The 21,674-nt window shown below is 42.5% G+C and overlaps 3 protein-coding genes across 7 annotated transcripts in view; 1 reads left to right on the top strand and 2 right to left on the bottom strand.

The window, feature by feature from the left end:
* top2b (DNA topoisomerase II beta) overlaps nt 1-3,427 on the bottom strand; it is a 28,470-nt gene extending 25,043 nt beyond the window's left edge. For 4 of the 5 annotated variants that reach the window (XM_034599807.1, XM_034599805.1, XM_034599806.1 and 1 more), the window contains exons 1-2: nt 2,902-3,426; nt 712-876 (exon numbers count right to left, since the gene is read on the bottom strand). In XM_034599807.1, the coding sequence (XP_034455698.1) occupies nt 712-876; nt 2,902-2,943 (207 nt within the window). In that variant the 5' untranslated portion in view covers nt 2,944-3,426. Of the gene's footprint in view, nt 1-711; nt 877-2,901 lie in introns of all 5 variants that reach the window. The other variant, XM_034599804.1, reaches the window with a different exon arrangement.
* A 195-nt stretch (nt 3,428-3,622) lies between these two features.
* On the bottom strand, nt 3,623-12,165 carry ngly1 (N-glycanase 1). The gene is made up of 12 exons (XM_034599809.1): nt 11,980-12,165; nt 11,189-11,303; nt 10,146-10,379; nt 9,239-9,401; nt 8,907-9,126; nt 8,497-8,618; nt 7,970-8,115; nt 7,333-7,443; nt 7,075-7,254; nt 6,494-6,679; nt 5,049-5,226; nt 3,623-4,949 (listed from the first exon to the last, which is right to left on the bottom strand). The coding sequence occupies exons 1-12, from the start codon at nt 12,078-12,080 to the stop codon at nt 4,774-4,776; spliced, it is 1,932 nt and encodes a 643-aa protein (XP_034455700.1). The 5' UTR covers nt 12,081-12,165; the 3' UTR covers nt 3,623-4,773.
* Nucleotides 12,166-12,391: 226 nt separating this feature from the next.
* Nucleotides 12,392-15,198, top strand: oxsm (3-oxoacyl-ACP synthase, mitochondrial). The gene is made up of 2 exons (XM_034599811.1): nt 12,392-13,540; nt 14,066-15,198. The coding sequence occupies exons 1-2, from the start codon at nt 12,543-12,545 to the stop codon at nt 14,466-14,468; spliced, it is 1,401 nt and encodes a 466-aa protein (XP_034455702.1). The 5' UTR covers nt 12,392-12,542; the 3' UTR covers nt 14,469-15,198.
* Nucleotides 15,199-21,674: the final 6,476 nt, after the last annotated feature.

A 21,674-nucleotide genomic window follows, 5' to 3' on the forward strand; every position in this document is an offset into this window, starting at 1 on the left:
ATGTCCGAGCGAGTTTCTATGGACTTTGGACTTTATCCGTCTGACCTCCTAGTGTCATGTCCGTAGAAATCCAGGAGCAGTTGATGTGTGAACACAACAGGGGATCACCCACTGGATTGACCGCGAGCAAGTGGGGGGTTAAAATGGGAAGGTTTTTTTTTTTGCCTGTTGTGACTCGGTCGAGGTCGAGGTCGAGGTCGAGAGAGGTCGAGAGACAGAGAGGTCAAGAGAGAGGTCGAGAGGTCGAGAGGTCGAGAGAGAGAGAGTACTGCCCATCATCTGAAGTTCTTTATGCTCACTACAAGCTTTCTGGTATAACGAACTTTTTTCCTTGTATACAACTAGTCCTAGGCATACATACCAGTACTATCCAGTATGAAGCTGTGCATTTTCCACTCTCTTCACAATAAAAACCTTTTACAAACAAATTAATGGATTCAGTCCACAGAAATGCTGGAGTTCTTTGATTTGGAAACAGGTAGGCTACAGGAAGTGCAAATATTGTAAATATATAAATTCGTAATAACTTCAAAAAATAAACATTGAAATTGTTCTGAAAGGTCATTTTCTGTCTATTCTGCTGTGAACAGCACTCTGAAAAATAAATCGGCAAGACCTCGAATCTCTAGAAGAGCAGTCCTGCTTCCACGGCTGAACCGCAGCCTGAATGTCAGAATGTCTACAGTGTACAGCAGTTCGCTCGGGACTCACCTGTGTGGTGGGCTCCACGGAGCCGATATACGTGTCTGGACGGAGAAGAATGTGCTCCAGCTGGGTCTTCTTCTGATACACTCGCTCCACAGACAACTTGGAGGCCGCCTTGTCTTTCTTGGTCCCTTCCATCTTGCTGGCATCCCCTCTGCCGTTCGCTGCCTCCTGTTTAACAGAATTGTTTTAGTTATTACTGGATGCATGACTCTGGTTAAGCTCCGAGCCCTGTGAGAAAACACTGTGCTGTTGACACCAGATTATCAGTGTTTACCACCACAGGGAGGAGGCCTTGTCCTCCCATTGGCTTCACAGTGATACTGGTGACAGATAGAAGAAGCAGACTACTGGACACTAGACTGTAAATGGACGGTGGAGGATTATCAGTTTCATAGTGAAGTGCACTTGCAATCTCTCCCTCGAACCTAAACCCCAGTTATATTTGAGCAAATGAAATATCTTCCCAGTCCTGGTGAATTTTACAAGCAAGATTTCCAAAATTTGTTTTAAATTATTGATGACAAGAAGAAGGATTTAATTGCAAGTGTTTTTTAATGTTTTACGCAGATAGCCAAAAAACCTGCAGGCCATGTGCATCACACAGTTTATCTTCATACATGATGATGCTCTTTGTACAACATCAGGCAAGTGCAATTTCTAAGATGTAAAAAAAAGTCCTTCAGACAAGATATAAGAGAACCACGTGAGCTTAAGGGTTCTTTTCCTCCACTAAACAATCCAAAATATAACCTGTGACAGTCTCACAACTACAATCCTGGAATGTGTTAAGATTTTTCTTCAGTTAAACAAGGATAAAACTGAAGTCATTGTTTCTGGAGACACGACAGGACGATTTCCAAATCAGTGCTCAGCTTCAGTCGGTAGAATCAAAACCACAAACCAAGACAGAAATCTTGATGTCGTCACAGACTCAAATATGAACTTCAATAGCCATGTTAACACAATTACAAAGTCAGCCTACTATCAACATGAGAACATATAGAGGATTAAATAACTTGGAAAACGTATCCATGTGTTTTTATATTTCCACTTGTCTACATTGATTGTGTTAATAGGCCTCAGACCCCTCAGGTCTGCTCCACATTTGAGGAAGAAACTCCCAGAGAGCTGCAGGTCTGCAACTCTTCGTTCTTTTAAATCAATGCTGAGGACTTCACTGTTTGCCACAGCCTTTTATTAAATCAAGTAATTACTATTTAATTACACTGCACTGTAACATTTGCCTTTGAATTTCTTATTTAATTTGCTAATTTCTTTTCCAAATTCACCTTCTTTCAGGATGTTTTTGTTTATTGCCTAATGCTTACACAGTTCCTCATGATGCCTTCTATATCTTATGTAAAGCACTTTGCCAATTTGCCTTGATGTTGAAATGTGCTGTACAAATTAATTTGCCACACTTTACAGCAGATAATCTACACACTATAAAAACAATCACTCATCATGTGTCCATACTCTTACTTTCCATATTAAAAAGTGCTGTAAGTGATATTAATATGAGCAAATACTGAGTAATCACTAACAGACAGATGGTTTTCACCGCCAGTCAACATAAGAGGGTCACAGTTTGACTGAGAATAATCATCTTCGTAGTATATTTGTGGTTGACATGAATCAGAGTAATTTACAAACTAACTCTGCGCTCCTGACGGCCGACGTGATGTCACCGGGGAACAATAAAAACACAGTAGCTGCATAGAGGTGTGTGGCTCCATTTATTGTGCGTTTACTACCATAAACAGTGTCCCTGACATTATCAGTAACAACGCAAGGTTCTTCCGTCTACGACTGTTTAATTACTACAGATCGCGGTACGTCTGTATCAGACGCAACATTTTTCTTCAAAACAAACTTTATTTTGAAGATGTAAACTACGGCTCCATGAAGCCGCGGCTGTGTCGAAGTGTGTTGTAGACACTTGAGGACACTGCACCGATCAGCTGTTCGTCTGTGGCCCTTTGTATCCCGGCCTGAATATCAATGGAGACCGCAGCTGTCTCCTCTTCACTGGACCGGACACACAGGGGGATTTAAATGCTAGCTCCAGCTCGAGCTACCCGCGGCACCGCGCTGACACGGACACAGCACTTGTGTACATGTACTGTATACAAACCCCTTGTGTTACACACCCTATATAAGTTAGTTAGGAAGTTGTGTATCACACCAACTCACCAGCCAAGCCAGAGCCCCGCTTCCTGCTGCGCCGTTGGACATCTTCCTTTGTGGTCCTCTCGTCTGTAGAGATGCTGCTCGCACTGTGTTCTCAATTCCACCGAAGTTAAAAGTCCATCCGCATAACAAACGTCTCAGTGGCTGGAAGCTGCACGAAGCTGCTCGTCTCCCATGTTCTTCCCGGGTCTGCGGCGAGGAGAGTCCCTTTAAATGTCTCAGAACAAGCGGAGGACGGGAGAGTGTCGCGGCTATTGTTAAAATCGACAAGCGGTGGCACAGCAGGCCCGAACTTCAACAAAGATGCTAACGCGGCTGCCAGCTGCTAAATAAATACTGTACAAAAAGCGCGCACGGGCGGGCTCGCGATTCACCGGGAGAGCTCCACGGAATTGAACATGAGTTTCACTGAAATGCTGCGGAAACGTCCGAGTTAAATAGTTTTCATATAGAAATGAAAACGACTGTGAGCTAGCAGCTACATCCGCCGTCCGGCTCCGCCATCTGCAAGACAGACAGCGAATCGTCTCGAGGATAAACTGACCAATCAGGCGGCTGCTTTTCAAAGACACCGGTACTTCGGCCAATGGGAGAAGTGGACCTTTAAAGACTCCCGTCTCTTTATTGTCACCGCAAGATGGCGGCAAAGCCCCAGTGAAGCCCAGACAGTGTGATGCGATGTAAACCGCGTCACAGCTTATTGTGGATTTAAACACCAGACTGCAAAAAATATCTTTATTATACCAGCAGAATCACAGTATTTCCATAACACCAATGCTAACATTAAACTGCTTCATTTATCATTACGCACACAATTATCCATACTAGTATTGTTCCTCCTTCCCCTTCCCAACTCCTGATGAGGTTAACGTGCTATACAAGCAAATCTGACTTGGTTCGACACACAAGATTGTAACTGTGGATGGTGAGATATAACAAAACCATGGCCCACTGTAAAGACAGTAACACATATATTGTGTCAATAGTAACACACTTAAGAATAATTGGAACTGGAGATACCTGAGCTGATGAGGGTTTCAACACATGGTTTGCTGTGTGACATCTGTCCCCAGATTACAAAGAAGTATAGGTTACAAAAACTCCATGGCTTCATGGTTAAAACTCTTTACAGGTCTATCTCAGACTCCATGTCTCATTAGCTGCTTTCAGACACGCACTGAACTCAGAAGAATCTCAGAACATTCTCCGGAGGGGCTGAGTGTGAGAACGCAAATGTCCAAGTATGAGCCTCTGGACTTTCCCCAGAGTTTTTTTCCTGGCTAGTAAAAGCTCAGTCTAAATGAAGCGATGTGAGAACACGGCAAGAGATGCTCCGCAGGATTCACCACCAGCGAGTGGGTGGGTTGATGACGCTTCTAACATGCAACAGACTCTGAACTGAAAAAAACAAAAAGCATACAAATTGTCTCAGGATGAAAAAGAGGTGCCATACATGTAGAAGACACCAACGGAGATATCAAGAGCGCTTTTGGTGATAGGGGACAATGCCTGTGCTGATGTCCTGTGTGCTGCTGTGTTCTTGTGTGTGGAAAACAAACTACAGAGATGGTCCAGACCCAATTGTGCGAACATTCTACAGAGTGCATGTCTGGAGACGGCTATAGAGTTTTAGGGTTATCAAAGATTAAAAGAAAAGATTGTGCAATATCTGTGATAGTACAAGCTGTTGCTGTCAATCATTAGATCGTGCATATTTCACCACCCTGTAGACTGACACTTATTGTACTGATTCGACAAAAAAAAGAATTTGATTTTAGAGCTCTAACTATAATTCAAACAGTTACCACTGAACTCATCAGAGCAGCAAAGAGTTAAAAAGTATTATGGATCCAGTTCTGTTGAGTGTAGCAACCGTTAGGCATCTTCTAGGTAGATGAGGATTTCAAATGAAGACTCCTCTGTCTCCTTCAGGCTCTCTCTGAACAGCTGGGAGTGCTGCCACGATGCCTCCCCTTCTCCCCCGCTGAGTTCTGCTGCAACCACGATGTCCGACGAGCCGGACAAACTGGGGAACGACTGCATATTCCCATCTGACGGTTCAAACACAGGAGAGGAAATCGAGAGGAGGTGATGTTGTCATACAGGCACATTGTGAGCACTATATCAGAGGATTTACTGCGTGACTGTACCTCCACAGAATTCTGTAGTAGTTAGTCCTGACTGCAAGGACCAGCAGACTTTCCCCGTGTGGAAGGTCTGGCTACTGGTCCTGATCGAGACAGACTTCATCTTCATCCCCACTGCAGCAAAATCAAACTTCCAGCTCATTCGTCCCATAGAGGAGCCTTCTGTTCGAGAGATGTACACCTTAACAAAGAAATACAATTAATTCACATACAACTGCATGAAGATACATCAGTCCACAGTTTATTCTCATCCTCAGTATTCCCTTAGAAGTTTACAGTAGTATGCTTATCTTATTTTAACTTGTTCCTAATCTTATTTATAGTCCAAATAAATTCTATTAATGTTTTAAAACAACAGCTGCCAGAGGCATCTTTCGTGAGTAAGTGCTTGTTTGATGCTGATGACTGGGAGGGAGTCCTTTGCTTTAAACTTTCCTGGTAATCAGACTAAATTGCTATTTTGTATAGTTTCTTTTATTTACTGTGTGTGTGTGTGTGTGTGTGTGTGTGTGTGTGTGTGTGTGTGTGTGTGTGTGTGTGTGTGTGTGTGTGTGAGAGAGGTGGGGGGTATAAAGAACCGTTAATCAACTCGTTGATCAATTACTGCTTCACAACAATAATCTGCAACTATTTTGATGATTGTTTTCAAGCAATTTGTTGTTTTCAACCTCCCAAATATGATTATATGCTGCTGCTCTTTTATTTTATTTTATTATATAGAAAGTAACTTTAGTATTATTTGGGTTTTGGACTTGAGCAATGATAAAACAAGCTAATCGTTTACTTTAGGCTCTGGGCAAAGTTGTTTTCCACTTTTTCACATTTCACTACCTAAATAAGTAGATGAATCCATAAAAACAATTATCATTATTTGTAGCCGGATTTTATTTTGGTTTTTTTTATGGCCGACATTTTAACAAGTCAAAGCAGGTAAAACAAAGGTGTGATTGACAGTACTGATTAAGGCTGTGCTCCATGATGCTGACCCAGATGATGCCATTTGGGTTGGAATGGGATCCAGTGTTTTTGCTGAACTGATTCTTAATTAGTGGAGTGCTCTTAAAGAGTAATAGATTAGCCTTGATGAGCTGAGTTACAGCTTTCAGGACTTGTTTTGTGACTATGTGTACTTAATGTAGAAATATCTCTTTTAACATAAAATAAACAAAGAAATATTAACACTTCAAAATTGAATTGCTCTTTAACTTAATTATACTGTATTTTTTCAATGTAGAAAAACAAACAAACTGTGACTGACATTTTTCCTAATATTCAAAATATTTAATTCAAACACAATTTGCATTTACAGTGGCTACATTTGAAGCTAGCACTGTTTTCAAATGGATACACCTTGAAATAATTAAGAATACTTTTATTATTACAAATCATAGAATATTGGAAATAAATATTATCTGAAATGAAAACTATTGCTTTGTTAATGCTCATACCATCTGCCAGTCCTTTTCCAACATTCTGAAGACCGACTCCTTCCTCCACACGCACTGATCCCAACCCTGAACTACCTCAGAGCTGTTGGACAGTCGACAGTACTGGTCTTTGGTGGCACTGTAGCACACGTGCAGTAACCGGTCACTCTTCTCTTTCTCAGTGGCAGTAAACACGTAACCTTCAGCCTGAGAAAAACACACACAGATGCACACACTGTCATCTGACATCAAGCAATTCAATCACCAACCTTGGACATATTACACTATTAAATAGAACAGTACATGTGGCTGGGTGATGCCCAACACAATCTGCTTGTATGTGGTGTTTCATAAAGTTGTTTGATTCCATATTATTTGGTTTTGTGTTTAGTTTGAGTTGAAACTCCTAAAATCACCACTAAAATCACATATATTGTGAATACATATTGAGATCCCAATAATGGTTCATGGTTCAAATATTGTTATATTTTTTGTTTATATGGCATGTTTATATTACAGTTGGGAGGAGGTCTATTGAAATTGATACATATAGCTGAGTAGTGTAAGATCCATAGCAACATAATTTGTACAATATACTAAACCTGTGTTGAAGACTCAGCCGCTCTGGTCTCCCCCCTTGCTATCCTCCAGGCCATAGAGCCTGAGTCGCGTCCCCCCAGCTCTCCTGGTTTCGGCTTCTTTGGGGAAAGAAACTCCACCAGCTCAACAAGCAGCCTCTCCGTCAGGTCCTTCTTCCTGCCTGGACTCACGACCTGTTGCCTCTAGCAGATGGAAGGTGGCTTACAGCAGAGTCACCACAGGATAGTATTATATACATGGTCAGGAGAGTTATGACTTACTGAGTCGTTGAGCCCACTAATGGTGTGAAGCAGCCAGGCCTCTTGAACACGGGTCCTTCTAGACAAAACCTCTGGATGTTTGCAGGAATATCTCCACGTCACATCCACCACCTGCATCGCAAACACACACATGTAAGTACATGACCCAATAAGAGAATTAATGTCTGAACAACAGTATACAGTGGTCAATCAATCGGACAAAAAATAAATAGAACATTTTAAATAAATGAATATTTAGTGATCAGTATCAACATATTCACAGTATTGTATGATAAGACTCCAATCCAATCCCTGACTAAAATACCTTCATACATAAATAAAAATACACAAAACATCTGTCATCTAACCCAGTGACCATTTTATAATGTTTTTAAGTGTGCTTCCTCGTTTCATTTACACTTGTGCACATGCATGAAGATGCACATGCAGACACAATTGCACATTCCTGCCAATGCTGTCACACACTGATCTACAAACCACATCAACATGTTAAGCAATGAACCAATAAAGGCAGCGAAGATGGCTGAGAGGAAGTAAATAAGGAGGTTCAATCAATTTATATATTGAGTTCCAGTCAGGGCAAGCTAGATGGTGTTGTAATAATGTAGTAATAGCAGTGTGCATCAATTTCTCTGACCTGGTCCTTGGAGAAAGCCAGGACATAGGCCAGTTTCTTCCCCCAGCCAACCTCATAAAGAAGAGGCTTGTCACAGACATTCTCACACGAGTCACAGTGCAGCCAACGACGCTGAGCAAGCGAGTAAATCTCTGTCCACACGTGGTCTGAAATAACACAGAACCTTTAGTTCATTTACATGCTACATACACAGTTCTGACATCAAACTAAGTGGGAATTTAATAGCTTTCAAAAGACAAGTCTGACATTCTGCGATGTTTAAAATGCAATGAAATGTTCCAAATGAGTCAAATGGCAAAATATTTGAAACTGGTTCAGTGTTTGGGATAGTTTCAATTACAGTACTAACAACACACACTCATCTTTGTGCTTCATAAAATATGTAAAGAGTAAAAATGTTGCAGGGAGGACTGGGAGGACTCTTAATCAACAAATTCTGTGAGGGTGACCAATTTCTCTGTATAAATAAACTTCGGGTTTAATCTAACAAGCGATACAAGAGCCACATCAGTCAGTCATGTACCTACCTGTACTATCCCAGATATACCTGGCTTCCAAGCCAAGGGCTCTGCAGCACAGGGTGAAACAGTTCGCCCACTCCCCACAGCGCCCCGTCCTGGTTTCCAGCAGCTTCTCCGGATTGTTGTACCTGGTAGAGAAAACATGCAAGCAATCCATTATATTCTGCGTTGTGTTCAAACCCATTGATACTCTATTCCTGTTTACAGGAAACATATCTACCGTGTTGCCATTTTAAAATGTGTTGACAGTGAATACTACAAAAAGAAATGTATAAGAAATGAAAAATAAGTCTTAACAGTACCAAAAGTCATTCTGCAACCTTATATTAATTTTTATCTTAAATATAACCTTAAAAAGTCATCTTAAACACCAGTGGCATATGAAATAACATACAAAAACACATGCACACACTTACCTTGGGAATCTTGTGGAGAGCCTACAGAGCTGACAGTAATGGTTCTCCACTCGCTGAGCTCCCCAGCGCACATCATCAGTGCTGGGACTGAGGGAGCTGGCGTTCTCTGTGGGACCTCCACAGCGGCTGCAGGGTAAACTGTTCACCCAGGAGAAGAAATCCTGCTTGAACCACCTGAGTAACTCCAGCACCAGGAAGTCTTCTATTCCAAGTTTACAATCTACAAACAGGAAAGCATGTCATTTGTGCCTCTTAGTCTCAATGTGTAGACAGTCAAATAAAGATGTAGAGTACAACTGATTGCTCTTAATAAGTGAATGAAGGGACTTTACCTGGGTCGGCATCTTTAGCCTCCTTCAGCTTGTGTTGAGCAGCAGATGACAGCTGCTGGTGAGGGATGTGACTCAGAGCTTTCTGCTGCAGCTCAGGGTTTTCATACATCATCACATGCTGGAAGTTTGACTGGAGAGTCACGAAGAAGCTCATACTGTTTTCCTGACACAAGACAAGGAAACATCATTCACCAACCAAGATGAATAATCAAAATCACTGAGGGACTTGCATGTATATTTACAGTAGCTGTTGTTGAGAGATGTAAGGGACTGCATGAAAGATATTTCAAGAAACAAGGCCATTCCAATATTATTAAGTTATAAATATTTACAATTAAAAGTGAAAAGCAACAAAGCACAAAGAATTAAAGCAGTAATTTAATTTATGGAATAATATTTAATCTTAATGATATGAGAACATTTCTAGAGTAATAAGCTAGTGTTAGATTTATGGCATATGAATGTCAAATATCCTAGTTACTATATACTTTGTTAAAAAAGAGCTACAAAATTAATGACTGGCAAACTGAAATATACTCTATCAGGATTTTCACATTTATACAGTCTGGTTTTTTAGCTGCTCTTTATAACACATTCATGTAACAATAGTGATTTATCCAAATACCAGACAATTAAATCTTTTTCATTTACTGATCCATTCACCAATGCATATGGATCAGGGCTTTGACATGCTGTAAGGTAATTTCACCGTATTTTCCTGCATGGCATTCACTGGAGCTTCTAACAAAATGTCCATCATAGACTTGTTTATTCTCATTTCTTATCAAAAATGGATCTATGAGAGTTAAGGTGTGTTTAGCCTCTGTTGTGATGATACTGCAGCTGAAAGCCACAAATATATGCAGTTACAGCCTCTGCTATTTAAAGGTTTCGGGAACATCATTACCAGGGATGATGGCTGTGATGGAGGTGGGGAAATTGGCTGACTGGGAGCAGTAGGAGCAGGAGCAGCAGGAGCAGCAGGAGCAGGAGCAAGGCTCTCTGGTGCTGAGGCTGCAGCAACCTGAGTTCTGGGTTGGACAGGCTGTAGCCTCTGATTCCTCTCTGCTGCTATGGATTCCCTGATGAGTTTCAGCTGTTCCACTGATGCAGAATTGGGGAACACCAGGTGGGTCTCCGCCTAAAAAGAGGTGCAAGTGGGTGTATTAGGCCCTGTCCAGACCTGTTAATAACATCCGTCCTGAGAACTGCCCTATTCACACCTGGCATTAAAATGTGTCCTGAATGTGTCTCCTGTGATCACTTGTGATTGGATCTCACTTCCCCACTCTATATGCAAATAATAACGACCGTCATTTATGCTTGCCAAGACAACCCAGTCTGAGAATACGGATGTGTCACAGTGTTTTTGATGGCATGTATGTGTCTGCAAAAGCAAGTGAGTGGGAGAGAGGTTGAGACAGAAATGAGTCATGAGGGGCTGACTGAATCTCGTGCAGCTAAGCTATTAAGAAAGATTTGATCAATTTAACAAAAGTATCAATCATTATGTGGTGGTCAGTGTTGATATTGTAGTGGTAACCACTGAATGCAACAGAGAAACATAAAAATACATTTGGTTCATTATGAAACTGTAGCGGATCAGAGGATGTCAGCTGAGTAGGCGGTCCTTCATATGTGACCCCGGACGCATTTGCATTCACACAGCGAAAAGAATGTGGCCACATGTGTCCCAGAACAAGTCCAACAGTGATCTGAGTAATTGGATCTTAGGACACATTCAGGACACATTAAGGTGTGTTCATATTTGCACTTAGCACTGACCACTTGTCAGTGGTTCAGTCAGGACGGATGCAATTCCAGGTCTGAACGGGGTCTAAGATATTCAGAGTTATGCCATGGGCGATCGATTAGACCCCTAGGAATCAAAGCAATACAACAGGAGATCTGTAATTTAACTTCTGTAGTAGCAACCTGTCAGGTTCTTACCTCCTCGAATCCCATCTCAAAGAGACATTCCACAGCTCCTTTGACGGGCAGCAGCTTGGTGGAGAAAGTAGGATTTCCTATGCGGATCGACCTGTACTTTTCCTCATTTGGATTCCTGTGAGGGAGGTGGCATCATTTGTTTTTAAGGCTTTTCAGGAAACACCTTTTGTTCCTCTGTGGCTTTAGAGACATTTCATATTTACAAACCAGCAAGTGATGCAATCCTTTAATAGACAATACGCGCACGCATTATAGCTACGAGTGTTTACATTAACACGTGCGTCTGTTATTGTCAGCAATATCCCGCTTCACCTATTTTAAAATCAGACATTTTGCTGAAAACATCGACTCTACTCAAAAAAGGAAGTGCGACAATTTTAACTTAAGACATTTACTTTTATATAAAAAGACTTAGGGTGCTGATTACTGACATGTTACCCATCTTAAATCTGCTTTATCGTGAGTTATCCCCCTGCCGAATTAACCAGAAAATATAAAGTTATGTGAGGAGGGATGACGAGTAAGGGCGTCTATCCATTAACAGTGTCAAAGCAAAAGGGACAAAGTACAAGTGCCCATTTGTTTCACAGAGTTTGGTTGCACAACAGGAACAACAGCACGCCGCAGGGCTCAGGTACATCTGGCCTTACACGGCATTTAGACTGACTGTCAGGGCAGGACGCGATCTGCCATTTAATATGTGTGAGATGTACAGAACCCCTCTATCACAACCTCAGCTTAGCATAACACATCTACCCCCCCCCGACCCGCTGGTAAGTTCACAACTTTACCTTAGAATGTTGTCCGCATATGTGAGTAACAACTTGGCCACGTCTAGGAAGACTTCGTTTGAGTTCTCACACAATGTGGTGACTGCTGGTGACACAGCCATGTTGCTATTTCCTCTTGAAAACGCCGGTTCTTCCAGTTTTGAGAGTGACAGCTAATGCTAACACTGCTGCTGCTGACTGGATGTTTTGGGTCCTGCGTGAAGCTGCCCCATCAGCGCCTGAATGCCTGTAGCTTTGAAACTATTGTTTATTATTGTTTGTTTTATAATGTATATCTATAATTGAGTTCAATTTCATCCTTTTGTATCTTATTTGATTTTATATTTAAAAAAAAGTACAAGTTAAAGAGACTTGCCGACGATTCAAAGTCACAGGCAAATGTAAGGCTGCCCTGGTTGTCCTGTCAAATGGATGTTTCCACAGTGGATGAAGCGGTGCACTTGTCGGGTCAGTAACAGACGTGAGTTGTGTTGACTCACATATTTCAGCTTTAGTTTTGTGAATGTGTTTCTCTCATATTAAAACCAGATCCAAAGACTAACTGTCCTGACAGAGATAACAACATGTCCGCTCTGACTCTGTCCTGCGGGACCGTACGACAGCTGAGAGCACACAACATGGGGGCACTTCTTCACAGGAGCTCCTCTGTTTGTCCAAACCAACTCTCCAGACCACACAGCTCGGGACAGCCGAGGAGGAGGAGGAGGGTTGTGATCACCGGTGTAGGGTTGGTGTGTCCCCTGGGCACAGGGACTGCTCTGCCCTGGGACCGTCTGATTAAAGCCCACAGTGGGATTGTTGCTCTGGATTCTGAGGAGTACAAGACAGTTCCCTGTAAAGTGGCCGCTCTGGTAACCAGGGGGACTGAAGAGGGTCAGTTTAACATGGAAAGGTTTGCCTCTCGTGGGGAGATCAACAGCATGTCACCAGCTACTGTGATGGCCCTGGGGGCTGCCCAGCTCGCTCTGGAGGACTCTGGCTGGTACCCCAAGTCCCCAGAGGAACAGCTCAGCACTGGGGTGGCTGTCGGCATGGGCATGGTGGCACTGGAGGAGATTGCTCGCACCTCGGCTGCCTTCCAGGAAAAGGGCTACAACAGAGTGAGCCCCTTCTTTGTGCCCCGCATCCTCGTCAACATGGCTGCTGGGCACATAAGTATCAAACACAGATTAAAGGGTCCCAATCATGCGGTGTCCACAGCATGCGCCACAGGTGCACATGCCATAGGTGATGCCGCCAGGTTCATTGCCCATGGGGACGCGGATGCTATGGTTACAGGAGGAACAGAATCCTGCATAGGGCCTCTGTCAGTAGCTGGGTTTGCCAGGGCACGTGCCCTCGCCACCAAATGGAATGACAACCCTGTGCTGGCATCGAGACCCTTCCACCCAGAGAGAGAGGGCTTTGTGATGGGTGAAGGAGCTGCTGTGCTCCTGCTGGAGGAGCTGGACCGTGCAATGAAGAGGGGAGCCAGGATCTACGCAGAGGTCCTGGGCTATGGACTCTCAGGGGACGCCAGCCACATCACTGCACCCACTGCAGACGGGGATGGGGCATTCAGGTGACTCACTTTAGGGTTTTCAGAAGCATTTACTTTTTATTTGTCTAATGTGAGAGCCAGCATGTCTTTTATTCTAAAAAAACTTAATTATCACACAAAAGTTAAGTTGTTCTAAAGTGGGGGTCAGCACCCCCTCACAAGAGGGGTAAATCTGAGGGGTCATGAAACGATTAACAGAATGGTGAGGGAAACACAGTGCATCTTCATTTGCTCAGGAACGGTAACACAGTGACATTGCAAAAAGAGGAATGGTAAAATAATTCCGTAGTAGTTCCCTGTCGTTTGTGAGCATCCATCACAGTTCACAGACTGACTTCCCACCTCAACTTTGATGACACCGCCTGTAGTAGGAACTTTATTTTCTCCTCCAAATAAAGATGAAGACATCTGGTCATGCAACCCCTCGGATTATTTGATCCTAATAGGCTTTTTTGGAGAATTTAGTTTGCTATTATTACTGATAAATGTAATAACAAAAAAAAGTCTAGAATTGTCCTCCTAACTGTCTGACCACTGTCTCCATAGGTGCATGTCTGCAGCACTCAGAGATGCTGGCGTCTCCCCGGCAGATGTGACATACGTGAATGCTCACGCCACGTCCACGCCGTTGGGTGACGCGGCTGAAAATGCAGCCATCAAAAGGCTCTTCCAGCAAAGCGCAGAGAGCCTGGCCGTCTCCTCCACCAAAGGGGCTACTGGACATCTGCTTGGGGCTGCGGGGGCCGTGGAGGCAGCCTTCACCGCTCTGGCCTGCTACCATGGGGTCCTGCCCCCGACTCTCAACCTGGATCGCACTGAGCCAGAGTTTGACCTGAATTATGTTCCCTGCACAGCGCAGTCATGGCAGACTCAGGGCCGACGGGTTGCACTTACAAACTCATTTGGATTTGGTGGCACCAACGCTTCACTGTGTCTCGCCAGCATCTGAGGACACACTGAGACTTTTTTTTAATAGGAAATGAAATGTGTTCCTTTTTTTAAGCTCTGGTATTATGGAGTGTCAGTGACTGAATAATAATATAATAATAACTTTATTTGTATAGACCTTATCTAAACAATGTTACAAAGTGTTTCACACAACAAAATGGCAAAATAAGAATGATCTAAAATAAAAGGTATTCAGTTCAATTTCAGGGCCATAATAAGGTCAAGCCCTTAAAAGTTATAGAGAAACCCAACAGTTCCCAGTCCTGTTACATTATTCATTAGTCCTGCTACTGGTAGTTTGTGGAAAGCTCGTGCTAACTGATGATGTGAATAATGTGAATTTAGAGAAAATTCAATTAAGTTCAGATACTTTTTCCCCCTGAAAATTCGATGAAAAGCTTTAAATTGCAATGATGACAAATTCTGGGCAAAGCTTTAAAACAATGTCATGTTTGTATATTTGCGGTTCGTAACTTATATGTAGTGAACATGATTAAAACCTCATGTGGTAGAAGAAGTATGGTCTCTGTCTGGAGAAGCTGTTTTTCAGTTGTGCATTAAAACCGAAAAATGTGGTTTGTTGTTGCTCTGCTCGCCATTTTCTACAGTTTGTGACTGGATGAATAAATCTGTCTGGATTGGGAAAATAACTCACTCATTACTGCTGATCAAAACTTAAACAAGGTTGTCTCTACAAATATGGCCCTGTGTAGGAATGGATAAATCTTAAATGATCGTAAACGGTCCAGTTACTATACATCATTATTTGATCAATAAAAAAAAACATTAAACCATCAGTGTGATAAGTTTGTGCTTGGTACCAGCAGATGGTGCTGGCTCACAACAAGTCACTTATTTTGTTTCTAATTTCACTTCCATCAACATTAGCCATTTAGTGGATAATAGTGTTCATTTTATCGTTGTCAGACAATCATGAAATGTCAGGGTGCTCTAAGGAGACACCCGAGGCTTTTTATATCCATTAGAGTAAATGGAGAGGAAATGAGTTATAGAAAAAGGTTGATAATTGTATTAACAAGATAGTTAATTAGTTAATTGCATGCTGTTGGCTTCCCATATCCAACCTACACTATCCCAAAAAATATAGGGAATACTTAAATCACACATCAGATCTTGATGAGCGAATTATTCAAGTTGAAAATCTGTACTGATGTACATTGCATAATTTGTTGAGAGCAAAATGACACAACAACGGTCAATGGAAACAGCTCATCATCAACCAATTGAGGCCTGGATTCAAAACCACACCGAAGAATTAAAATCACAGGCTGATCCAACCAGCGTGAATTTCATCACAGCATCTCATGATGTGACTCAGTAGTGTGTATGGCCTCCTCGTGCCTGTATGCACTCCAGAGAACGTCTAGGCCTGCTCCTGTTGAATTGGCGGATGGTGTCCTGGGGGATCTCCTCCCAGACCTGGCATCAGTGAGCTCCTGCACAGTCTGTGGCGGTACTTGGCAGCGTCAGATACACCGGCACCTATATCCTATAGGTGCGCAATTGGATTTAGGTCAGGGGAACGGGAGGGCCAGTCAATGGCATCAATGCCTTCGTCATCACACTCTTGCCACACGAGGCCGGGAATTATCCTGCACCAGGAGGAACCCAGCGCCCACTGCACCAGCCTAAGGTCTGACAATTTCCTCCCGGTACCTAACGGCAGTCACGAAACCATTGGCTATGACATGGAGGTCTGTGCGACCCTCCAAGGATATGCCTCCCCAGACCATCACTGACCCACTGCCAAACCGGTCATGCTGGATGATGTTACAGGCAGCATAAAGTTCACCACAGTGTCTCCAGACTCTTTCATGCCTCTCACGTGTGCTCAGTGTGAACCTGCTCTCATCTGTAAAGAGAACGGGGCCCCAGTGACAGGCCTTCCAATTCTGGTGTTCTTAGGGGAAGGCCAATCGAGCTGCACGGTGCTTGGCTCTGAGAGCAGCTCCCACTAGAGGATGTCAGGCCCCATGCCACCCTCATGGAGTCTGTTTGTGACAGTTTGGACAGAAACATGCACGCCAGTAGCCTGTTGGAGGTAATTTTGTAGGGCTCTGGCAGTGCTCCTCCTGTTCCTCCTCGCGCAAAGGAGCAGATACCCATCCAGCTCTCCTCATGTAATGGCCGGTCTCCTGGTATCTCCTACTGTATATGCTCTTGAGACTGTGCTGGGAGACACAGCAATCTTAGACACCTTTCAGTCTGCGTTTGCTCTCCCTTGGATCCAGCCTGTTGAGGCTTTTTTTGTCAGCAGTGAGAACACATCAAGGGATCATCGAAGCAGATGAGTAAGAGAGGTTAACTGGGGACAAAGTGCCATTATGTCAGGGTTGAAACAGAAGTAACGGGGTAAACAGTCCCTTCAGGGAGAAGACAGTTTTCTAGACTATTATCTCTGTGCAAAGTTTCAATGACAATTATTCTGCCGCTTTATATGGAAGAAGAGACACATAGTTCTTTTCTGGCTTCCTGGGGGAGACGTGTAATGAATATTAGGGGACATCAAGTACCAATTTGCTGACTTATTTTCCCTGCAGGTATGATGGTTGAGAATATGCGATATTTAAATCGCCACATGAAGATTTTTAGAGGCTGTGAGTAAAACAAATCTCACATTCTACAGTATATCATATTTGTATATATGCAGCTGCCTTCATAACTATTGGTGAAACTTTGTTGTCAAAGACTACATTTAGGTTTAAGATCAAAAGATGAAAAAGAGATGAGTTCAGAGATTTGGCTTTTATTTCCTGGTATTTACATTGAGATATGTTCCTAACCCTACAAATGAGGACACAGCCCCTTTTATTTGAACCCACTGTTTTTACAAGTGTGCAAAAATATTGGTCTTGGTTTTAGCTTTGGGTTTTACCTGTGAATACTGTGTTGTTGTTTCAAAGGATAAACCATCATGAGGTGCAGATAGATGACTATGAGAGAAAAACGCAGAGAAAAGAGAGAAAATCGATCAGAGCCATTGCACAAACAACAGGCATAGCCAGTACAACAAAAAGAGATCAATTAGTGGTGTTCTGAGCAACAGACACACAAACAGGTTCAGCAGCAGCTGATAACAGAGACATTGTGAGAGCTGTGAAGAAAAAGCCAAATTCAAAAGAGACTTTGAGAGCAGCAATATAATGAAGAGGGCCGACCACAAACCACTCATCAGCAGAAAGGACAGGGGTAGAATTCATTAAAAAGTACAGAGCTGAACCACATAAGCTCCTGTTCTGGACTTTATAATAATCTACCAGATGGATTGAAAGAAAAGTGTGGACAAGTAAACGATTTGCTCATGATCCAAAACATACAATTGTATCTATGAAGCTCGGTGGAGGTGGTGCCATGGCTGCTTCAGGTGATGTGCTTTCATCCTACCTCAACAACCGCACTTACCGGGTAACTTGGAGAGGATCTGTGTCTTAACCTTGTCCTCTTAATACTGGGGTCCCTCAAGGTTCCGTCCTGGGCCCCCTCCTCTTCTCTCTGTACACCAACTCTTTCGGCTCTGTCATTCACTCACATGGCTTTTCCTACCATAGCTATGCTGATGACATCCAACTAATCCTCTCTTTTCCCCAATCTGAAACACAGGTAGCAGCACGAATCTCTGCCTGTCTGACTGACATCTCTCAGTGGATGTCCGCACACCACCTGAAAATTAACCTTGATAAGACTGAACTACTTCTCCTTCCAGGGAAAGGCTCTCCCACCCACGACCTGACTATTACCTTTGACAACTCCGTGTTAGCCCCCACCCAGACTGCTAGGAACCTGGGTGTGACACTGGACAGTCAACTCTCCCTTACTGCCAACATTACTGCAACAACATGTTCCTGTAGATACATGCTGCACAACATCAGGAGAATACGTCCCCTTCTCACTCAGAAGGAGGTGCAGGTTCTGGTCCAGGCTCTGGTCATCTCATGCCTAGACTATTGCAACTCCCTCCTGGCAGGTCTACCTGCTAGTGCCACCCGACCTCTGCAGCTCATCCGGAATGCAGCAGCTCGACTGGTCTTTAACCTAAGTTCACTCACACTACTCCGCTCCTCCGCTCCCTTTACTGGTTACCAGTGGCTGCCTGCATCCGTTTCAAAGCATTAGCACTTTGTAGTTTGGCTTTCTTGAAGAAAATGTTACTTTCTTGATTCTTGTTGTTCTGGGTTTGTACCCTCATGGTTGAATGCACTTATTGTAAGTCGCTGTGGATAAAAGCGTCAGCTAAATGAAATGTAATGTAATGTTATGATGTAACTCAAGATGGGAGCAGCAGAGAGAATTCAGACATCGACAGAAACATTTTATCTGTCAGTTTACAAAGAAATGATCCAAACTTCATCATGCAGTGAGACAATCATCCACAATGCACAGCAAGGGACTTCATCTGGGAGGAAAAGTGGAAGGCTATGAAGATGACACATCTCCACGTCCTCTCACGATACAAAAATGAAGCCAAAATATCCTGGTGCTGTCATCTTGCTCTGATGAAATCATTCGGAACTAGAGTCTAAGCAGCAGTGAATGTGGAGTGGAGCCATGGTATGGATGTCTCATCTGTCAGTTATAACATTTTACCCCATTTTTATAGCAACAAATAACAAATTAAAACCAAACTTATCAGAAACACGGACACTTGAACATACATCAGTGCGATAAGGTACCACCCTAAAATGACAGAAACCATCTTTGGGAGAAACAATTCAATGTCCACGTCCAGGTCCCAGCATCTACTAATATGGAGGCGTGGTTTATTTGGTTTTATTTATTTATTCATTTTTTGTATCACAATGTCAAGATTACCTCTGGATAAAATCGAGTTGCAGAAAAACATGACGGGACAACTTTATTAACATGTTTGTTCAAGGTGAGGTTGCCATAAAAGAGTATGTCGAGGTTTTGGCAGTTTTGATTGATAATTTAAGACAGAGAGCCCAGATGTTTAGCTGTACAGGTGTTAACTGAGTCAGGGCCAATAATCATTGCTTCAGCATTTGAGGTCATGGATGCAGAGTACTGAGTTGACAGTGTTCGTTGGGATTAAAAGAGAGTTACAAGTGAGTGTCATCGGCTTAAGGATGGAAGCAAAAAGGACTTTGTCTACTTATGAGATGTCCAAGGGGTTACATGTAACATAGTGCGAGAACAAGTATGGTTCAAGAACAAACCCTTGAGGCACCCCGCAGATCATCTTTACAGTGGATCTGCCAATGGCTACACTAAGAGATCTGTCTTGCAGATAGGAATCAAATCACTTAAAAAAACTGGAAGCAAGATATTTTTCCCAACGTTTTGCATAATTGAGTCTCCGCTAATAAGTGTGGATGAGGGTGGAATGGACGACGATAAAGTGTAGTTTGGAGTGGTGGGCTACAGTGCATGCAGGTTGCAGGGAGTCAGAGGACTCGGGGGCGTGAGCTGTGGGACACGCAGGACGGCAGGGGAGGATTAGAGGGAGGCCGGGAATATGCAGCCAGAGGAGGGACGTCAAGCAGATCGAGGAAGTCATATGTATTTTCGAGTTGACATTTAAGTGAGGAGGTGACTGAGAAGAGAGTCTCCCTCTCCCATTAGAATCAATCTGCCTCCAGGGCTGGTGGTGGGATGGAGTGGAGCTGACCAGCACTTTAGGCTTAACCTAGAGCCGTAAAATATCTAATGGCCCCAACAACAGTCCCTACAGTGACAAAGGGGTGCAGGGGTGGAGGAGGTCAAAGAAAAGCACTTAACATTAAAAAGCACTTTTTATGCACACATACAGTCTTAGAACATGTGCAAGGGTTTGGACAGTATGGACTTTGAGGGCAAATTCATTTTATACAAAAAAATGTTGATGTCTTTTATATAAAATCCCTCTGAAACTACTTAATTGATACTTAAATTCAGAATTTTGATTTAATATGTCACATACACCAACCATACACAGTACAGTGTGCAGTGAAATGCTTTCTACGACTCTCCTTGACATAAAGATAAGATAACAGAATAAGCATGTACTGTACTTTCTTTACAAAGAAAAATATAGTGTGAGGAAGGAAGGAAGAAATATATATATCTATAAATGATATATATCAGATACAGATAAGACCCAATAGTTTATCTGTCTCATTAATGTAAGATATATATTTTCAGATTGTGTTTATGTTTCTGATGTGTGTCTATTTCTATGTATTTGACTGTTTTTTTGTATTATGTCCACAGTTTGATTGCATCCTTTGTCCAATGGGTTTATCTAATTGTTTTATATGTTTGTCTAACGTGTTTTGTATTACATGTTCAGAGTTGATTGAATTACTACTGTGTAATGGTGTCACATCTATGTGTTTTCTTACTCTTCTGTGGGCCTCTATGCTATTTCAATTACTTTTATTCATTTATAATTGCATGTTTTGTCTTGAGTTTATTGCAAAAAAATTTGCTGCATGTTGCGACTGAAAACAATAAAACATAGGAACAAGATCAATGAGTTGTGGTGATGGAAGAATATCTCCTTCCATGCAGCCAGAGGGCAAAATAATATGTAATAACATGCATGAATATAATTTGGTACATTGTGATCAGAATATAAAATAGGATAAGATAAGATAATCCTTTATTCGTCCTACAGTGGGGAAATTTGCAACATTACAGCAGCAAGAGTGCAGTCAAAATCTGACATTTATACTATCTCTACAAATGCTTATGATACCTTTTTGCTTTGAGACCTTGAAGCAGTGCACAAAGCCAAATTGGGCTAAACACACAATAAAACTTATTTTCTGTACTATACAAGGCTACCTCAGATCTCTTGCTCTCTCTTTCACTTGATGAATATCGTACCGTTGAGACTGAATTTAATAACATGATGTAAAGCTGGAACCAGATGATGAATTGCTGTACCGGGGAACATCTTCCCAGACCCATTTTTAGAGATTACGTTTTATTAACTCTTCTGGATGTCACATCCAGCTAATGAATTAATCAATTATTCATCCATTTTTTAATATGAAATAACCCGACACAGATAAATGAGGGAGCACAAGCTTTTTTCCTCCCTGAGTTAGAAAGGAAAACCCAGCATCTTCATGGGGAATATTTTGTCCTCGGGACTTACTGTATGTACGTCACTCTCTGTCCTGCTCGAGTTTCTTACAGCAATTCGCAGTTATGTGTGAGCTGGAGTTTTTCAGCTGTTTCTTCC

Source organism: Hippoglossus hippoglossus, chromosome 11 (genome assembly GCF_009819705.1).
Source record: "Hippoglossus hippoglossus isolate fHipHip1 chromosome 11, fHipHip1.pri, whole genome shotgun sequence".
NCBI classification, from domain to species: Eukaryota; Metazoa; Chordata; class Actinopteri; order Pleuronectiformes; family Pleuronectidae; genus Hippoglossus; species Hippoglossus hippoglossus.

Coding starts and splice junctions, on each gene's coding strand:
- ngly1 (XM_034599809.1), bottom strand. CDS start 12,080: ATGGCTGTGTCACCAGCAGTCACCACATTGTGTGAGAACTCAAACGAA. Junction 8,619..8,906: donor CTCTCCACAAGATTCCCAAG/GTAAGTGTGTGC, acceptor TTTCTCTACCAG/GTACAACAATCCGGAGAAGC. Junction 7,444..7,969: donor TGGCTTTCTCCAAGGACCAG/GTCAGAGAAATT, acceptor TTTGCGATGCAG/GTGGTGGATGTGACGTGGAG.
- oxsm (XM_034599811.1), top strand. CDS start 12,543: ATGTCCGCTCTGACTCTGTCCTGCGGGACCGTACGACAGCTGAGAGCA. Junction 13,541..14,065: donor GACGGGGATGGGGCATTCAG/GTGACTCACTTT, acceptor CTGTCTCCATAG/GTGCATGTCTGCAGCACTCA.